Source organism: Papaver somniferum, unplaced genomic scaffold (genome assembly GCF_003573695.1).
Source record: "Papaver somniferum cultivar HN1 unplaced genomic scaffold, ASM357369v1 unplaced-scaffold_23, whole genome shotgun sequence".
Classification (NCBI taxonomy): domain Eukaryota; kingdom Viridiplantae; phylum Streptophyta; class Magnoliopsida; order Ranunculales; family Papaveraceae; genus Papaver; species Papaver somniferum.
The window spans coordinates 833,752-852,447 of record NW_020633263.1 but is presented as its reverse complement, the minus strand read 5'-3'; the positions used below and the strand labels follow the sequence as shown (position 1 = coordinate 852,447).

The 18,696-nt window shown below is 36.6% G+C and overlaps 1 protein-coding gene and 1 pseudogene across 1 annotated transcript; one reads left to right on the top strand and one right to left on the bottom strand.

The window, feature by feature from the left end:
• Positions 1-232: 232 nt before the first annotated feature.
• On the bottom strand, positions 233-670 carry LOC113340764. Its single transcript, XM_026585836.1, has one exon. The coding sequence runs from the start codon at positions 668-670 to the stop codon at positions 233-235; it is 438 nt and encodes a 145-aa protein (XP_026441621.1).
• A 1,459-nt stretch (positions 671-2,129) lies between these two features.
• Positions 2,130-5,178, top strand: LOC113340754 (annotated as a pseudogene).
• Positions 5,179-18,696: the final 13,518 nt, after the last annotated feature.

Below are 18,696 nucleotides of genomic sequence, written 5' to 3'. Positions count from 1 at the left end.
AGCAACAAGCTAGGTTTAATAACAACCAACCTGGTGGTGATGATGATGAGGATGAGTTCGATGTAGTATAACCTCTAGATAATTGATGTATTAATTTAAGTTTTAATTTGAAGTGTTGCATTTTAATTTGATATGTTGTTATTGCATTCTACTTAATATTAGTTTGAAATGAAAGTTGATTAATTTGAAATGTTGTTGCAGTCTACTTAATAATTAGAATAAAATACATAACTTAATAATTACGCCCTCCCTCTCTTCCATACTCTGCCAAAAGATTCACTCTCAGATCTTCTCTTAATTGGTCATACAGATTCTGGTTCTGAATGTAAGTAGTAATTTTCCCATAATTTCCTATTGGCAAGCCTCTTTGTGGTTGTGGTTGAATCTCAGGCCTCAGATCTTCATCTTCATAGTTCGTCCATTCCTTTTCGCGATGGGTTTCCTGAATTACCATGTTATGAAGAGATATGCAAGTTCGCATAGTCGTGTGCATTTCACGAGGACTCAACCCATGGTATGGCCCACAAATGATAGTGAACTTCATCTTCAAAATTCCATAAGCACGTTCCACATCCTTCCTCACTGCCATTTGGCGATCGTTAAAATGTCGGTACGAATGGCCCAATGCACCGGCAGGGGGCTGCGGTAAAATTGAACCAAGGTTGACCATTTTGGTTAGATACCATCCGCAAGATAATACCCATGAGTGTACTGATGGTCGCTGATCATGAAACAGACTTGGGGATAAATTTCATACTTCAGATCTTCAAACAGAGGCGAGTTATGCACAACATTAATATCATTTTGTGAACCCGGAAGACCAAAAATAGCATGTCATATCCAACAATCATAAGAAGTAGCAGCTTCAAGGATAACGTTTGGTTTAAGATAACGACCCTTATATTGACCGCCCAATAAACATGGCATCCTTGCCATACCCAATGCATACAATCAAGACTACCTAGCATTCCTTGGAATCCCATATTCTCATTCTACCTCAATATTTGTCTAACATCTTCCTCGGTTGGTTTTCCGTAAATATATAGGACCAAAGTGATTAATCATTACTTCACAAAACAATGAAAGGTAAGTGAATGAAGTTGTTTTACCCATACGAAGGTACTAATCGTTCGCATCCACTGGTTTTCCATAACCCAAAATCCTTAAAGCCGAAGTAACATTTTGTTCTGGACTATGACCTATAATATTCAGTTCATCAAATTAACTGATAATTAAATTGAGGTTCTACTCGGCAAAGCTCTCCAATAATCTTTTTCACCATATTTTGAGGCATGTGGAATCGACGTTGGAAATCTTGATCAGAGTACACACAATAGGGAATAAAATAATCCGCATCAGCTTGTACTGGTGAAATTCCCTCCCTCGATACGTATATCTTCTTGAGAATACTTTTAGTGGCTCTGGAACAACTAGCTATTTGTCCCGTGTGTACGAGCATTAAAGTGTCGATTAGTTTATTATCTCCATCTTCCTCATCATCACGTTCTTTCAACCTCCTTTGATGCATTTCTTATTGTAATGTAAAACGATCCATAAGAACATTCCTCTCTTCATTAGATCTCTCCATTGATGATTATGAAATTTAAAATTCAGAATACAAACAGAGAAACTTATGAAATATATATATAAGTAGGTGTTAGTAATTTGAAGAATTGTAAGGGCGTATATATAGGAACCAGCAGGGGGAAATAGCCGTTGCAAAATAACTACTAATCGATAATTATAATATCACCAACGCTAACGCTATTATGTATATCGCGCGATGGTATGATGATGCCAGTGATATTCACATTATCGCTAGCGCTTGAATGAATATCGTTGGTTAGAATTCCCGTCGCTTTAGTGGCGCAACTCATTTGCCATACCACCCGGTAAGTCAAACAGTTTTTTTTAACATGTGCACAGGAATAGGCCTAGGGAATATAATTCCCCAAAAATAAGGAAATTTCAGAACCAAGATGTCTGGTATAAGATTGCCGCTCTTCAAGGAATATGATGGTTTCTAGGAATGAGATTCATTACCACTTTCCAAACACGCCATAATTCCTACTTTTTCTATTGCTTCCCGAATATTCTTAACCATGTTACATTACAGAACATAATGCGATTACCAAGTGATTCCTCTACGTTTCCTATTCTAATTCGTGCACCGCCTTGGCCCGTTCTGTTACAAAGTCCTTATAAACAGATAACTCACCTACTCTAATTTTCTCACCGATATTATTTTCTTTCCCTCCTCTAATCTCTATTCTGATTCCTAAATAAAAATCTTTCCGTCTCCTCGCCCTCAAAAGGTATGCCCTAATTTAATGTCTCTTATCTTTTTTATTCTCAAAGCATGAAATTTATTCTCTTGATGTTTTCTATTAATACTATTATGTATTTGCCTCGATAATCTGGTGTTGTTGGATTTGATTGTGTACTTTAAGGCTCGCTGGTTCGGTTTGTTTAATTTTATTGTTGGATATCGAAATTGGGTATAGGGATTAATAGATAATTACCCTTTTTTTTCTGATTTAATGGTGATTAGGTTAGATTCTGATTCAAGATTAAGCTACCTTTTTGTGCATGTAATTTCTCTTTGTTGATAATTTATATGGCTCTGGAATAGTTGATAATTTCAGATTGGATGTTTTGACACATAGATGCAGATGCAATTATTTTGTATCTAGAATCTTAGAACATTAGTCTTGAGGTGATCAATTATTTTGTATGGTTACTTAGATTAAATGGTTATTGTTACTTTATCAATGCACATTAAATGGTTATGGTTATTGTTACTTTATCAATGGTTATTGTTACTTAGATTATACTGTAATAGTTTCTGGGAAGCTAGCTTCTATCTAGCCTCTCTCCCTCTCTCTACCTATCTTCACACCCTAGAAACAGTTTATCGCAGCCTCATCGTCTTGCTCGGATCTAGTCCTCTTGGACTAGATCCGAGCAAGGAAATCATCATTTGTTTATCTGTTATCATGTAAATCCTTTGTTCATCTATTACCATGTGAATCGTTTGGTCATCTCTCACTTCAACTCCCATCCAGGATTGAAGATGTAGATCCCCTTTTTTCCCTCTACTAATCTCACCTCATCTTCATTTGTGGTGGTGTATTTACATACCACATCTTTACCTTTCATATACAATCAGTGAAATCCTATGTAATTTTCATCAATTCAAAAAGCAAACGCTTATTCTCAACCTAAGCAAAACCTCCGCCAAGCACTTTCATACCCATCTCATTCAATTTCAGTTCTAATCAACAAAGGTGTTAGTTGCTGAATCACCTATCTCATACCATTTCAGTTCTAATCAACATAGGTGTTGGTTCCTGATACACCCATCTCATACAATTTCAGTTCTAAATCAACAAAGATGTTGATTTCTGAGACATCTATCCTATAAATCTTCAGTTCTTAACTAACAAAGGTGTTGGTTACTGATGATCAGGATTCCCATCATCAGTTCTTAATCGTCAAAGGTGCCGATTTCTGATGGTAGTTAATCACAAAATCAACAGGAGTTTTTGCATTGGTGGCGGCGGCGGAGGCGCAACTGTGGTGAGCAGTAAGGTTCGAAAAGATTGGAGTCTAGTTAGGGTTTCATCTGGGATATCTAGGGAAACTCCCTATGTCATTTAATGGTCTTTTAGGATTTTAAGAGGTTGTGTCTCATGGGCTTCCTATTCTTACAGTTTGTAAGAGTTTTTTTATTTGGGACATCTTATTTTATACGTTACTCTTCCATTCGGAAGTCGTATCTCTGTAATTTTTAGTTTTTGGATGGACTGTAATAATTCTTATTTCTTCAATATACTCCCTCTTTCACGATAAAAAAAAATCACTGCAGATGCCGATGCAAATATTCATCAAAACTTTAACTGGGAAGACTATTACTCTTGAGGTTGAGAGTTCTGACACCATTGACAATGTTAAAGCCAATATTCAGTATAAGGAAGGAATTCCTCCTGATCAACAGAGACTGATCTTTGCTGGTAAACAACTTAAGGATGGAAGGATTCTTGTTGATTACAACATTCAAAAGGAATATACTCTCCATCTTGTCCTGTGTCTTCGTGGTGGAATGCAGATATTCGTTAAGACTCTGACTGGCAAGACAATCACTCTTGAGGTTGAGAGATCTGACACTATTGACAATGTAAAGGCGAAGATTCAGGATAAGGAAAGAATTCCTCCTGATCAACAGAGATTGATTTTTGCCGGTAAACAGCTCGAAGATGGTAGGACTTTAGCTGATTACAACATCCAGAAAGAGTCTACTCTCCATCTTGTTCTTGGACTTCGTGGTGGTATGCATATATTTGTCAAGATCCTTACTGGAAAAACTACTATTCTTGAGGTTGAGAGCTCCGACACTATCGATAATGTGAAGGCGAAAATTCAAGACAAGGAGGGAATACCTCCAGACCAACACAGGTTGATTTTTGCAGGCAACTTGAAGATTACCGTACTCTTGCTGACTACAACATTCAGAAGGAAACAACCCTTCACCTTGTTCTTCGTCTGCGTGGTGGCATGCATATTTTTGTCAAGACCCTTAATGGAAAAACCATTACCCTTGAAGTTGAAAGCTCTGACACAATTGATAATGTGAAGGAGAAAATTCAAGACAAGGAGGGAATACCTTCAGACTAACAGAGGTTGATCTTTGCAGGAAAGCAACTTGAAGATGGTCATACACTTTCCAATTATAACATTCAGAAGGAGTGCACCCTTCACTTGGTTCTTCGTCTACATGGTGGTATGCAGATTTTTGTTACGACTCTTACTGGGAAGACAATCACATTGGAGGTCGAGAGTTCTGATACCATTGACAATGTGAAAGCCAGATAAGGAGGGGATTCCTCCTGATCAGCAAAGGCTAATCTTTGCAGGAAAGCAATTGGAAGATGGTAGGACTCTTGCCGATTATATGTAACATTCAGAAAGAGTCCACTCTTCACATTGTCCTTCATCTTCGTGGTGGTGATTTTTAAAAGAGTTGTTGGTTCTATCAGTGGTCCTCCGAGATGCCAAGGATTATCTTTTTTTACTTCCTCGTTATTTTCTTTCTGGTTTTATTGAAACTATGTTTACATTTGATGTTTCAACTTCTGCTAACACTGCAATGAAGTGTTTGCAGTTGTTTGGTTTAAGGTTTGGTTGAATATGGATTTACAAACTTCTAGTATATGCGTTTCTTCACATTGCTTGTATCTTTTTTTTTCTCTGGGTTTGTGCAACACTTGCTTAAGAAAATTGCAGCTAGGTTTGAAAACTCTGGAATCAGCACAGAATTTTGTTTCAACCTACTGGATTTTCTATTTTGAAATACCAGTCTTAACCTTTTTATACTTTTCTTTGTACGAGATATTCATTTCCTAATATCTCTTGAACTCTGAAACCACCACCGAAACCAGTGCAGTGTCTAGATCTTCCATTAATACCATCTTCGCCTCCTTCACCAACAACAACACCTCATCCTCCTACTCCCTCACCACCACTAAACCCACTACAATCTCGTGATCCTCCACTAAAATCCCCTCCACAACTCCTCTTCCTACCATTACATCTCAATCAAACCCACTTCCACGTCCTTATCCTCAACCAAATTCATTACATCTCAATCAAACCCACTTTCATGTCCTTATCCTCAAGTTTGTGTAGATTTTAGCGGATTTTCTATTTCCATTAATCCATGTTTAGCTTGGTTTTATTAGTTTAAGTGAGAAATCCATTAACCATCTGGGTTATCCCAATTGGTCAGAAGTCTGATTCTTAAATAGGAGGTCAGCAGTTCGAGTCTCCGTTCAAACATTGGTGATCTCGTGTAATTATTACTAACTTACTGTGGGGAAGGGAGCCGGAAAAAAAAAGTGAGAAATTCATCCACTTGATGCAATGGATATGTTGAAAATCTATGTGTTGGTGGTTGAAAGGTTGGGTTGATAATAAGTGATGTACCGGAGGGAGAGGGCGTTAGCGCCTTCACTAGATGGAAACTTGGGCGCATTTGCCTCCGTAAAGTCCACATTTTAAAGCCACTCACTCTAGCAACAGTGGAGCTGACGGTTGCATTTTGCATTACATTTTAAGTTTTTGACTCTCCAACGGATATGGGTCAAGGAACTAACTTCATGGATGGAGCCAGCTCAGCCAGGTCAAAAATACATCGTCGTCTCTTGGGTTCAATTGGAGTTGAGACGGGATAATATGATCTTTAAAGGAAACCTATTTTGAGGCATACTCATTTTTTTTAGAAGCATACTCATTCATTATATCATCTAGGGTGGATTTATAAGGGGGTCTAAAGGTAGTGTAATTACCTATATATCCCTAAATAATTTCAATTTATTAGAGTGCCTTTATCATCAAAAATTAAAAATTAAAAATCAAAATAAACTTTAAACTTAAATATCTAGGACTCCAATTCAATCAAGAAATTAATCAAACAAAGGAAACACGAATCGAAGTGAGCGATGTTGGAGTGCGAAATCCAAATCTAAATTGCTCTTAGATGTATTTTAGAATGTATGTGTAACAAAGCCATCTTGTTTTGATTGATTTTATTTTGTTTGATATGATTTCAAAGATGAAATTAGGGTTTTCAGAAGATCAGTTCGGTTGATCTTGCAATATCAATTTTGAGCTGAACTTAATGTATGTTTTAGAGAAACACTATGTTCGGCTAATGCGACTTTACAATTTTTTCAGCCGAACCTCAACTTTTCCAGCCGAATCTCATTTTTTTCAGCCGAACCACAATTTTCCAGCCGAACCACAATTTTCCAGCCGAACCTCAATTTTTTCACCCGAACCTATGTTTTCTTGAAATTATACCTAGGTTCGGCTCATAACTTGTCAGCCGAACCTAGGTATAATTTCAAAAAACGGAGGTTCGGCTGAAAAGTTATCAGCTCAACTGTTCATCTAGTCAGCAGATCTAGGTTTTAAAAATTCAATTTTTTGACAGATTCAACTTATAAAAAGGAAATTAAACCTCGTATAGAAGTTTACCTCTGATTTGAATCACACATTTTGGTCACTTCTAATCACTAAAATCTCAAAAGTCAAAACCCAAGCTTTTTTCTTCACTTCTTCTTCTTCCTCTCAAAAAATACCAACTCTCTCACATAAATTTGATTTTTCTACTAATTCACCATTAATAATTTAATTTTTAATCAATCCTTAAAATTCATAATTAATCAGATCTAATCATAATTATTAACACTAATTGTATAATGGTAGTTATGCCATTATCAAAAAGGGTGGATAAGGGGTGATGTTATTTTTTATTTAGTGACCCTATTTTGGCATTATCTAGTATGCCTCAAAAAAATCCAGTATGTCTCAAAATAAGTTTCCTTTGAAGAGCTGTTTGAACACCAATTTTGGGCATGCCTAAAACTTTCAAGGCATACAAAGGACTAGTCCTAACTTGGGTGACCTTATAAGGGGTACCCTATGGGGTGGTTCAATTACCTATATGCCCTTAAATCCATTAAATTACTACTAATATATCCCTAACCCTAATACAAAACCTATAATCAACTACACCTAAAATCAGTTTCATTCACCTTCTTCTTCTTACTCTCCACAGCCGAACTCCACCCTTCCCTTTCTTTTTTTTTCATCGCGGAAATTTAATTGTCGATTTGTGAAACTATATAATGGATCGTCGTAAGTCAGTATATCGTTCAAATCGATCGATTGAACAACCTATTCATGAAGAAGAATATTTAGAGAGTGAAGAACAAACTCAAAATCAACCACAAAATCAATCGGAAGAAGAAATTGAAAAACAACCAACGCCGAAAATGAAAATAAGAAGGTTAGTTCTACAAACCCATCTCATATTTGATGTTTTTGATTGTTTTGGTCGATTTAATTCGTCAAAATCATGTGTTCTGCGGCGGTTACAGGGTATGGTTCGGCGTAAAACAAATGTTAGATGTGCGCCGAGCTGTTCTTGAAACTGAACTCTGAAAGTGCATATGAACGGCTCGACATATATCTGAAATCTGTTTTGAGCCGAACTTAGTAAAACAGAAACTTATATTTAGGATCGGCTTATTCGATGGTGTTAGTTTTGTGCCGAATATGTTTTGTGAATTTCAGAAATTTTGCATGTGCGTAGGATCGGCTTGTATGGTAGTATTAGTTTTGTGCCGAATAAATGTTGTTTGAAATTCAGAAATTTTGCATGTGCTAAGGATCGGCTTGTATGGTAGTATTAGTTTTGTGCCGAATAAATGTTGTTTGAAATTCAGAAATTTTGCATGTGCTTAGGATCGGCTTGTATGGTAGTATTAGTTTTGTGCCGAATAAATGTTGTTTGAATTTCAGAATTTTTGCATGTGCTTAGGATCGGCTTGTATGGTAGTATTAGTTTTGCGCCGAATAAATGTTTCAATTCATAAGTCTAGATTCGGCTTATTCGATAGTATTAGGGCTGCGCCGAATATCATTGTTAAAATTTTATAAATTTTACAAGTGTGTAGGATCGGCTTATTTATATGATATCATGTTGCGCCGAATACATGTTTGAGTTCATAATCATAGGTTCGGATTATTCGACAATATCGGTTGTGAGCCGAATACAGGGTTCGGCTTACTCGACAATATAGGTTTTGAGCCGAATATTTAGGATCGGCGTATAATTATTTTGTGGTATGAGCCGATCCACTCTCTGTGTAAGCTAATAAAAATTTCAAGACATGATTCATACTTGCGCCGAATTAGTCTTATAACTTTCATACTTGTGTCAGGACCAATGCCGCGGGTAGGGAGATGTTGAAAAAAATGAAGGAAAAAATTGATTCCAAAACACCAATGACCGTGGAAGAACAAAACTACCTCTACAAAAAGTGGGATGCAATCATCAATAAAGGAGAAGGACCCGAGGAACCCGGACAAAAGCCTACCACTAAGAAGAGGGGTCGTGGTTAAATGTCCTTTTATGTTTCCAACTTCCTTTTAATGTTTTTCTTAAGTTTTAAGTACACTTTTATGGTGTTGCAAACACCTTTGCTTTTAGGTGCTCAACTTTGTTTTTAATTGTGCTGGGTTTGGTTATGGACACCATCAATTTCATGTTTTAATGAATAGCTTAACGGTTATGCGCCGAATTTATAGAGTTCGGCTTATCCTCAAATGTTAGTTACGCGCCGAATCATTTGTCCTTCAGGTTCGGATGTTTCTATAATTTGAGTTATAAGCCGAGCCTTAAAAATCATTATTGGTGTAATCCAGTACATAGTTCGGCTTAAATATCACCAATATGGTGAGCTGAATCTGTAAAAAATTTCAAAATTTTTTAAAAAATAGCCGTTACTTATATAGGTTCGGCTTATGTTCTAAAATTTCTATAAGCCGGACCTTTACTTTTTTTCACGAAAATCTAGGAACGACTCTTTTTTTGAAAGATATAGCCGTTGTAAAACTATATTCTATATATATCTACATGTTTTTTCATATTCTTAACCACATATGCTCAACAAATGGCACCCCCAACTCCTAAGTTTACTCTAGAAGAAGATTTATCTCTTTGCACTAATTATGTAGCATACTATCCAAAGAAGGGTGAAGACCGACGAGTAAATGGTCTGATGAGTATGTACTACTTGGTTAGAATTCATGAAGCCTTCAGCACGGAAACAGGTAATCCTCACAACCGGGATAGTGCGTCCTTGTTTTGCCGAATTATAAGTATTAAGAAAAAAGTCTCAGACTTCATAGCTTTAGTTCGGATTGTAAGTCGATATCGACTCAAAGGTGAAACAAACTCTGAGATTGAAGTTCGAGCTCTAGAGGAATGGAGACGATGGAAGGGAAAGAATTTCAAATACAAAGATCACTACCACATTCTTAGAAGGTTTCTCATTACCCGTTTAGGATATTAGAAATTAATTGCAAGCCTACTATGTAGTAGGGATGTAATCCATAATTTCTATGAATTTGAAAAGTCTATTTGGAATGATATGATAATTCTTGTTTTCATGAATCATGAAAGGTTCGGCTTTCTTCAGAAATATACTATAAGCCGAACCTAGCAAAGTAATTCTGGTTTTTTAAAGTTTCAAGATTCGGCTTGCAGTGAAATAATAATATGAGCCGAATCTGAAAAAAAAACTCTGGTATATTTTTGTTTTCAGGTTCGGCTTTCAGTGAATTCTTCTTATAAGCCGAATCTGACACAAAATAAGAAGATAAATCAATGAAACATTTTTTATGGAGATCCTAAACGAATTTCATCCTCTTCACTGACCTCTTTCTCATCATCTTCACTGACCTCATTCTTAACATCTTCATCCTCATCACTTGAAAACGTAATTACTTGTCCACTTGGAGGCTGCACATGCAAAGATTTCCAAAGATCCATTTCCGTCGCATAATTTGCACACCAATCCATCGCAAAATTATTTTCAAATCTAGGCCAAAAGGCTGCACTCATCAAGGGTGGTAATGGGCAACCGGGTCTAAGTTTGAGGCCGATAAAATGACAATTTTGAACAAATCCAAGAACACTTATATCCTTTACACCATCATTGTAAGGTTTTGTTGGAGGCGCGTAAGTAAAGCTACTACCCGTCCATGCGAAACAATGTACGACGCAATTGAATGTCTCCGCTATTAAAAACCCACAAATGGGCATTGACATCCAATGTTCTTTCATCAACAAGTCGATGCATAGATGGGAGACTTTATAAGTTAATTCCCGTAGCCAATTAGTACCATAATTCTTGTGTCTAAACATAAGGTCATGCTTGAACGCGGTTTTAATTCTCACAACATCACTTTTGAAATATTCATCAATTGCATCAAAAACCGTGACAAAAGTGTCAACACAACCAAAAAGGTTCTTCTTCAACCGATAATGATCCGACTCTACCATACTTGTGGCTTGGTTGTCGAAGTGTTTGCGCCGGTTCCACTACGCTCACAAATCATTTCAAACCAATCCCATCGGCTTTGTTGTACTTTAACTAGTACACAATTTATCTTCATCGCGTGTTCCTCAAGCCAATCCAGAACTTCTGGTTTAGTTTTCCATATCTACGTTCATTCCAAAACAAGTAATTAGTAAGCAAAACTTTGGAATATTCCGACAACATTAAGGTAAGCAAAAGGTTCTTACATACCAAATCATTTTGGAAGTGATCCTTGGTATCCTCGTGAATTATGTCTACTGGATCAGGTTGATTTTCCATGGGTCCAAGCACGATCTACAAAGAATATCACAAGGTTAAACACTAGAAAGGGAATATAATAACAAGGTTCGGCGCATTCGATAATCACATTATGTGCCGAACTATAAACATTTAGAGGTTTCGGCTTGTACGATATCCTCAATATGTGTCGAACCACAAACAATATTTTAACCCAAAAATTAACAAATGCATGTTCGGCTCAGAAGATAATCATATTATGTGCCGAACCTTGGACATAAGAGGTTTCGGCTTGTACGATATCCTCAATATGTGCCGAACCTCGAACAATATTTTAACCCAAAAATTTACAAATTAATGTTCGGCTCAGAAGATAATCATATTATGTGCCGAACCTTGGACATAAGAGGTTTCGGCTTATATGATATCCTCAATATGTGCCGAACCTCGAACAATATTTTAACCCAAAAATTTACAAATTAATGTTCGGCTCAGAAGATAATCATATTATGTGCCGAACCTTGGACATAAGAGGTTTCGGCTTATACGATATTCTCAATATGTGCCGAACCAGTAACAATATTTCAAGCCAGAAATTAAAAAATTATGTTCGGCACATACGATTTTGGATATGTAAGCCGAATTAGTAATGATTCTATTCCGGGCTATTCAGGATGTTGTTCGGCTTACTATGAAACTTTCATATAAGCCGAACTAGTGTCTAGCAAAAGGGTTGGAATTGGAAATTATAGGTTCGGCGCATGCATTAAACAGATTCAGTAAGCCGAACCGTTCATCAATGGTAGATTCGGCTCATAGATGTGAGCCGAACCTCAACCTGTTTCGCCGAACCATGATTCAAAAAACCTAACTTTTGATAATTGAGAGCTATAGAAGTGAGATTAAGTATAGGATATAAGTGTACATGTGTATTAGAAGAATTGGGTTCCTCATCATCAGGATTTGGCTCATAAAAATCATCATCTTGAGTTTGTGTTTGAGTTTGAGCTTGAGTTTGAGTGGGTGTAAAATCATTCTCATAATCTAAGAAATAAGCCATTTCTGGATCATTGTTGTAGTTGATGTGTATTTTCCTATTTTTTTTAGATGAATGATGACCCTCCTCATCCTCCATTGAATCAAGAATTAGAATTTTCTCACTTTCTCCTTCTCTTTCTCTCCTTCTTAACCAAACCAAAACTTTGATTTTTTTTTCCTCAAATTTTTCATCTAAACAACTCTTATAATTCTGAAAATTATCTTAATCACTAAACAAAATATTTAATCACTAATCAAAATTATTAACACTAATACGTAAAGGGCAGATTTGCCATTACAAAAAATTTGGCTTAAGGGGTTATCTGATTTTGCTATTCAACAACCTTTTTTTGTCTTCATTCAGTATGCCTTGAAAGATTTTGGTATGCCCAATATTATGGTTCTTTTGTAAGAAACAGGCTTACGCACATAAAATTCTCACATGTCAACGGCCCAATATGCATACCGCTGAGACAAAAAAAAATGGTTTTTATATACTCGCCTATGCTTACCTAGTGCTAATCACCGGCCAGGAGAAAAATAATTGCAATTTCTTTCGCCTAAAACTCTTTCACATCAAAGAATACCACTTCAATGGCAATTTTTGGATGACTTGATTTTGGAACTTGTCGCACTAACTTAAAAAATAAAAAACAAATAAATTGTGATGAACACAGAGATATTTATTATTTTATTCTATCATTTGTATCCATTTCCCCGTAAACTTTCTTGCCAAATTTCCAGATTTGAGATTAGCAATGACTCCTATGATGCATCCTAATCCTAGGCCAATCAATTACAGTGTTCTTCTTATTCTGATTGGGTTTCCGATTCAGCTCGGTCACTTTGTTCTTTAAGCTGTTTCACCGTGTTGCATAAAAATTGCTAATAAAAAGATAATTGCATCCTCGATGAGATATAAGAAAATGTTTAACAGTGGGTGTTAAAATTATGTGCCGAGAGGTTGGCTTTTATTTATGATGTTTACATAATCGATAATATTGAGACAAAAACTTAGCTCAAACAAGAAATCATGTTGTGTGAAATCAAATTATTTCATAACCAATAATAAAAACTTTGCTTATGTTCATGAAGTTCATAACAAAAAGAAATAGAATAACTATCATGTTTCTAAACCCTTGAATAAAAAGTAAAAAAGAGATAATAGAACGGCCTCCCTTTTATACTTTCTCTGCCTTTTCTGATTTCTAAAGCATATCCAGCCGCATACGCTAACTGTTGGCTGTTGCACTCCTAGAACAGAGCCCAAAAGTCAAGCCCAAATATCAGAGCCCAAATCCGTCTTCTGGATCGGTGAGTCAACTCGTTGTTGATAAAATCCGGTAGAGTTTACCCATTTCTGGCATGTTCCCGGCCATTATTCCAGGCCCTTTTTCTTCTTCCCTGCAAACCTAATGTTCATCTAAGATTCATACCCATTCAATCACACAGATACCTAATGCAGCAAGGCTTCCATTCCTGCACCTTCGCTGCCATTTTCCTGTTCAGTGTGGCATCAATTTCTGCAGTTGCAACTCCGTTCTCTGTTGCCTCAAACAATACTTCATCAGCAGCAGCACTTGCATTTCACACACAACCGCATTCCTTTGAGCAGCAGAAACAATCCTTTCTTGTTTGCAATTAGCAACAACATTTGCTATTAACATATACCACCTGCATTCCAATACTGATCAAACCCATAACTCAGCTCCTGCTTTGATTCACCAGCTGTTCCTCTACTTGCACTGCACCTAAGTCTCCACCATTGAATAACCTCAACACCGGATGCCAGGCCATTATCCAGAACTGCAGCTTTACCCATTTAACCAGCTCAATAACTGTAGCAGCAAACATCCCTGCGTCTAGCCTGCAACACCTTCTCAGCTGGATTGTCATAGCCAAACCCAAATTCCAGTACCTCCAACTTTTCCTCTCTTTAATTTGACAACAGACGAGCATAGCCACCAACTGTTTCTCCTCTTATCATCACCGAGCATCAGTGGCAGTCACCAGACGTGTCAATTACCCACACAAACAATGGCAGCAAACCAACTTCCCTGAATTGCACTCACACAACACCACTGACTGCAATCTCCCATCTACACAGTTCATCATCACCAGCTCTCTTTGTCACAGCCACTGCATTTCACCATCTCGGCATAACCAAAGCTGCATCCATCGTTCTCTCCTTGTTGTAGCTTCAACATCATTCTAGCTTAGGCACTCAGCACCATTGCTTGCAGCTGCACATTCAGACAAACCCATATGCTCAGTATATCTCATCTTCACTAGCATCATTTCTGCAACAGCACAAACTCTTCAAACCCTCATTCATCACTGTAATTGCCTTCTTCTCATAATTCCCATATGAAATCAAAACCATCAATTCAATCTCATACACCACAGAAACCCAATTTCTTGTACAACCCATTAATTCCAACAGTTTAAACTTCAACAAACCCTTGAATCCATTTCTTCTCCGATTCCAGATCCTACAAACCCTAATTCTTCATCTCATCCTTGTACTGGAATTTGTTAAATAGTACCACATCGCCTAGGGCAACCTAGGTTCCATGCTTAATAAGCCTTGGGTAATCCTAACCTTGCAAGACGGTTTTCGAGGTTAGTTAGGCACATGGATTCCTAACATGGTATCAGAGCCAGGCCCCTCTCAACGCTACCCGTGTGTCCGTGGTTTCTGTACCACTCCGTATCCCCACCAGTGTGCGTCCGTGGTTTCCGTACCACTCAATATCCCCGTCAGTGTGTGTTTGTGGCTTCCGTGCTACTCCGTCTTTGTATCCCTAGTCGTTCGGGGGTGTTAAATAGTACCACATTGACTAGGGCAATCTAGATTCCATGCTTAATAAGCCTTGGCAATCCTAACCTTGTAAGCTGGTTTTCGAGGTTAGTTAGGCCCATGAATTTCTAACAGAATTCTCATCTCTTGATTGAATCAACCAAACCCCTCTTAAAAAAATTCACCGACCTAAATTACCAGCACAACCATCTTCCACCTTGTTGGTTGTTCAATTGAAAACCAAATCAAAACCCACCATTTCTTATTCTTCCCAGCTACTGAATCAACTCAACATAGCCTCCTCCTTGAAATCCCGGCGTTGACAAATCCCAACATAAGCCTCAAATTCAATATTGATGAATATAAACTTGAATTACCTGAGCTTGCTGGCAAGAACCCTTATTACAGCATCTTGGTCTGTGTTTGAAGAGAAGAGACATAACTTTGTGTATTCTGATTTTCGACTTAATTCTTAGGTGAAATGAGAAATGGGTAGGTTAAGTAGGAAACATGGGGCCCTAATCAAATCCCTGGGTGTCTTTAACAGCTTCTTTAAGGCACCAACTGGATGCCCCTTAATCCATTGCAGGACTTCGAATAGCAAATGACTATCATGTCCTTTTTTGCCTATTTCTTCTCCTTTTGCTCCAAATGACTCCAAAATACCTAAACAATGAAAAGCAAACATACCATACATAATTTATAAGAAAACTCGCAAAGAAGGCATAAACAATAGACAAATATCAAGGTGTTTTAGACATCTATCACATGGCACCAACGGAAAATAAAATCTTCCCCTTTTAATGCCAACAACCTAAACTGAAAACCCTAACCATTTTTGTTGTACCGCCGTACTTTTAGTACGCCAAACGTATATTCCAACAAAAGCGTTTATTTAATCAGCCGTTCGATTATCTTCATCTCCAATCACAGCCGCTTTCTTATTTTCTCTGCCTTTCGTTATTCCTTCGCTCTCTTTCTCATTAAGTTTTGAACAAAAAAAAATCTGCAACCGAAGTTTCTAACCATTAATGGTGGGGAGCAACAATTAAGTGGATTCAAATCGACTTCTTCTCTTTTTTCTCTTAGGTCGTTTCTCTTTCTCCCTCAAATCTACGCTCCCTCTACAGCTAAAATCCCAAACCCCTTACTAACAAATCCAATTTCTAGGGTTACAAAATCAACACTCATGGTTACAATATGAAGATGCAATCGTTCGTATACTATTTGTAAGATTTTGTTAGTTTTGATTTAGTAGTTTAATTCTTGATTCTGGGTTTATTGAGTTTTCCCCCAAATTGACAATTTGGGTTTGATATAATTACACTGTTATTACTCACACTTGGTTTAAAACTCCATTTTCCATTGTGTTAATCTCTTCTTGCTAATTGGTTTGATTATAAATAACAGTTGCATTTTGCTTATCATTTTGTTAACTGTGATTTTAGGTTTTCTTACTCTGAAGTTCTGAACGAGCTAAACCTTGGTGTTAGAAATCCTCATTGTTCTTTATTAAGTTTTCTTAGAGATTTTGACTTTGGATTTCCCGTGTTCTGCATTTTGGGTTTTGTTCAAATTATTTGAATATTTTTCATCCAAAGCCAAGTCTAGTGAACACCTTACATCTCCGGAGTTATAGTATCAGTATTTGAATAGAGAATGGTTTCACTGATTCGTGATTAATTGAAATTTTTTCATCCTTAAGCTACATTTAACGAATGTTCCTTAACCTAAATTCATCAAGGTGCACATGTGTTGAAAACTACATTTTTCATCTGTTTGTATGGGTTAACAAATAGCTGATGTTTGTATCGCACCCACTTCTCTTTTTTATTCCAGAAATTTCTTCACATTCTTGAAATATAAAGTGCAACCTTTCTCAACTTACGTTCTTCTTTCACTTTCTGTGATGTTACTTATTTGTCATTATTCCTTTCTTACAGAATTTGGATTTGGTTTGTTTTGAACACAATGATAGATTGAAAATAATATTTACGTGCAAGAATTGGTTGAAAATAATATTTACGTGCAATGATAGATTGAAAATAATATTTACAGTGTCGTTGGTGGATAAAATTGATTCCAAGATGAGAAGTTTGTTTTAAGAAAAATTTCCATTCTTCCCGGTGTATTGTCTGAAGTGCGTTTGATCTCATTACAGGTGTATATATGGCTAGATAGGCAAGTTATGCAATGCCCAACGGAAAAGATTGAGGGTCTGGAATTTGAAGATGCAAAATATCTACGAAAACATTGTTGTTTGCCGACGTGCAACACACGTGCACTCTACTTGTTACATGTAAAGCCATCATCCATCATATCTATTTGTTCAAAATTTTCTACTCCGTCATAGATTTTATGCTACAGTATAACCCCATAAAATAATAGCATCGGGACCGACAAAATATATCAATTTATCGCGATATCAAATAATCGTATAAATTAATAATTATTAAATTATATATTAATTAGTTTATCAAAATATTGTTTAATTCAAAAAAAAAATCAACAAAACACCTTATTCTATTGCAAGTTGTTTTCGTCATTGTAAGATTCGTGCAATGGATGACACTGTATCAAAGAATCCAAGTGAAGCTTTAGTTAATAAAGGAACTAGAGAATTGCAAAATTTAATCAATAGATTGAATTATGACAGTGGAGCGGATGTTGAATTTCTTTTTAACTGTCCTCAAAAGGATATCATTTCAGATTTATTGACTGCCGAAGAAAGAATTGAAAGTGTCATGAGAAAAGATGAAAGTGTAGTTACACAGTCACCTTCCTGTAAACAAGCTATCAATGCTGCAAAGATCTTGAATATGTTTTTATTGCATCAGGAAAGAACAATACCAAAACCTCGTCTAATGTTAAGAAACATCCAAGATAAAATTCAATGTGACATCGATTTTAAGAAATATCAAGTCACAAGTGAATTATTCTTTACCAAATTAGCATAAATATAAAATTAAATATATATAAATTTGAGAGTTATTGATTTTTATATTTGAAGGGACCCATAGAAAGCTAAAAAACGCAAACATTTTAATTAAACACAACTTTGTTGCTCCGCCGTATTCTAACAAATAGGAAAACCTCAAATGTCTGGTGAGCTCAGACTAGCATTGTCGGATTGTAGTTTCGCATGGTTATATTCCATTAGAGCATCCACAGTGGGCGAGTATAACCAAAAATTTGGGATGAGATCGTAACACAGTGGGACGGAGTAAAGATCAAATCCCAACCAAAGATCAAATTCCAGACCAAATATGGTCGCGACCAAATCCCAAATTCTAATATAGTCAGGCGTAAATTTAAAGTACGCTTGTTGCTGGGCGTAAATTTAAAGTACGCTTGTTAACGGGCGGAGATTTAAATTACGCCTGATGAAAATTCAAATTAAATAAAAAAGAAAAAGAATGAGGCGGACTTTTAAAGTCCGCCTGATGAAAGTTACAAAAAATGGGGCGGACTTTTAAAGTCCGCCTGATGAAATTTTAATAAAAAAAAGGGGCGGACTTTTAAAGTCCGCCTGATGAAAGTTACAAAAAATGGGGCGGACTTTTAAAGTCCGTCTGATGAAATTTTACGAAAAAAAAATGGGGCGGACTTTTAAAGTCCGCCTGACGAAATTTTAATCATCTACGGTTGCGTCACAACACGGACTAAACCCAA

Coding starts and splice junctions, on each gene's coding strand:
- LOC113340764 (XM_026585836.1), bottom strand. CDS start 670: ATGGTCAACCTTGGTTCAATTTTACCGCAGCCCCCTGCCGGTGCATTG.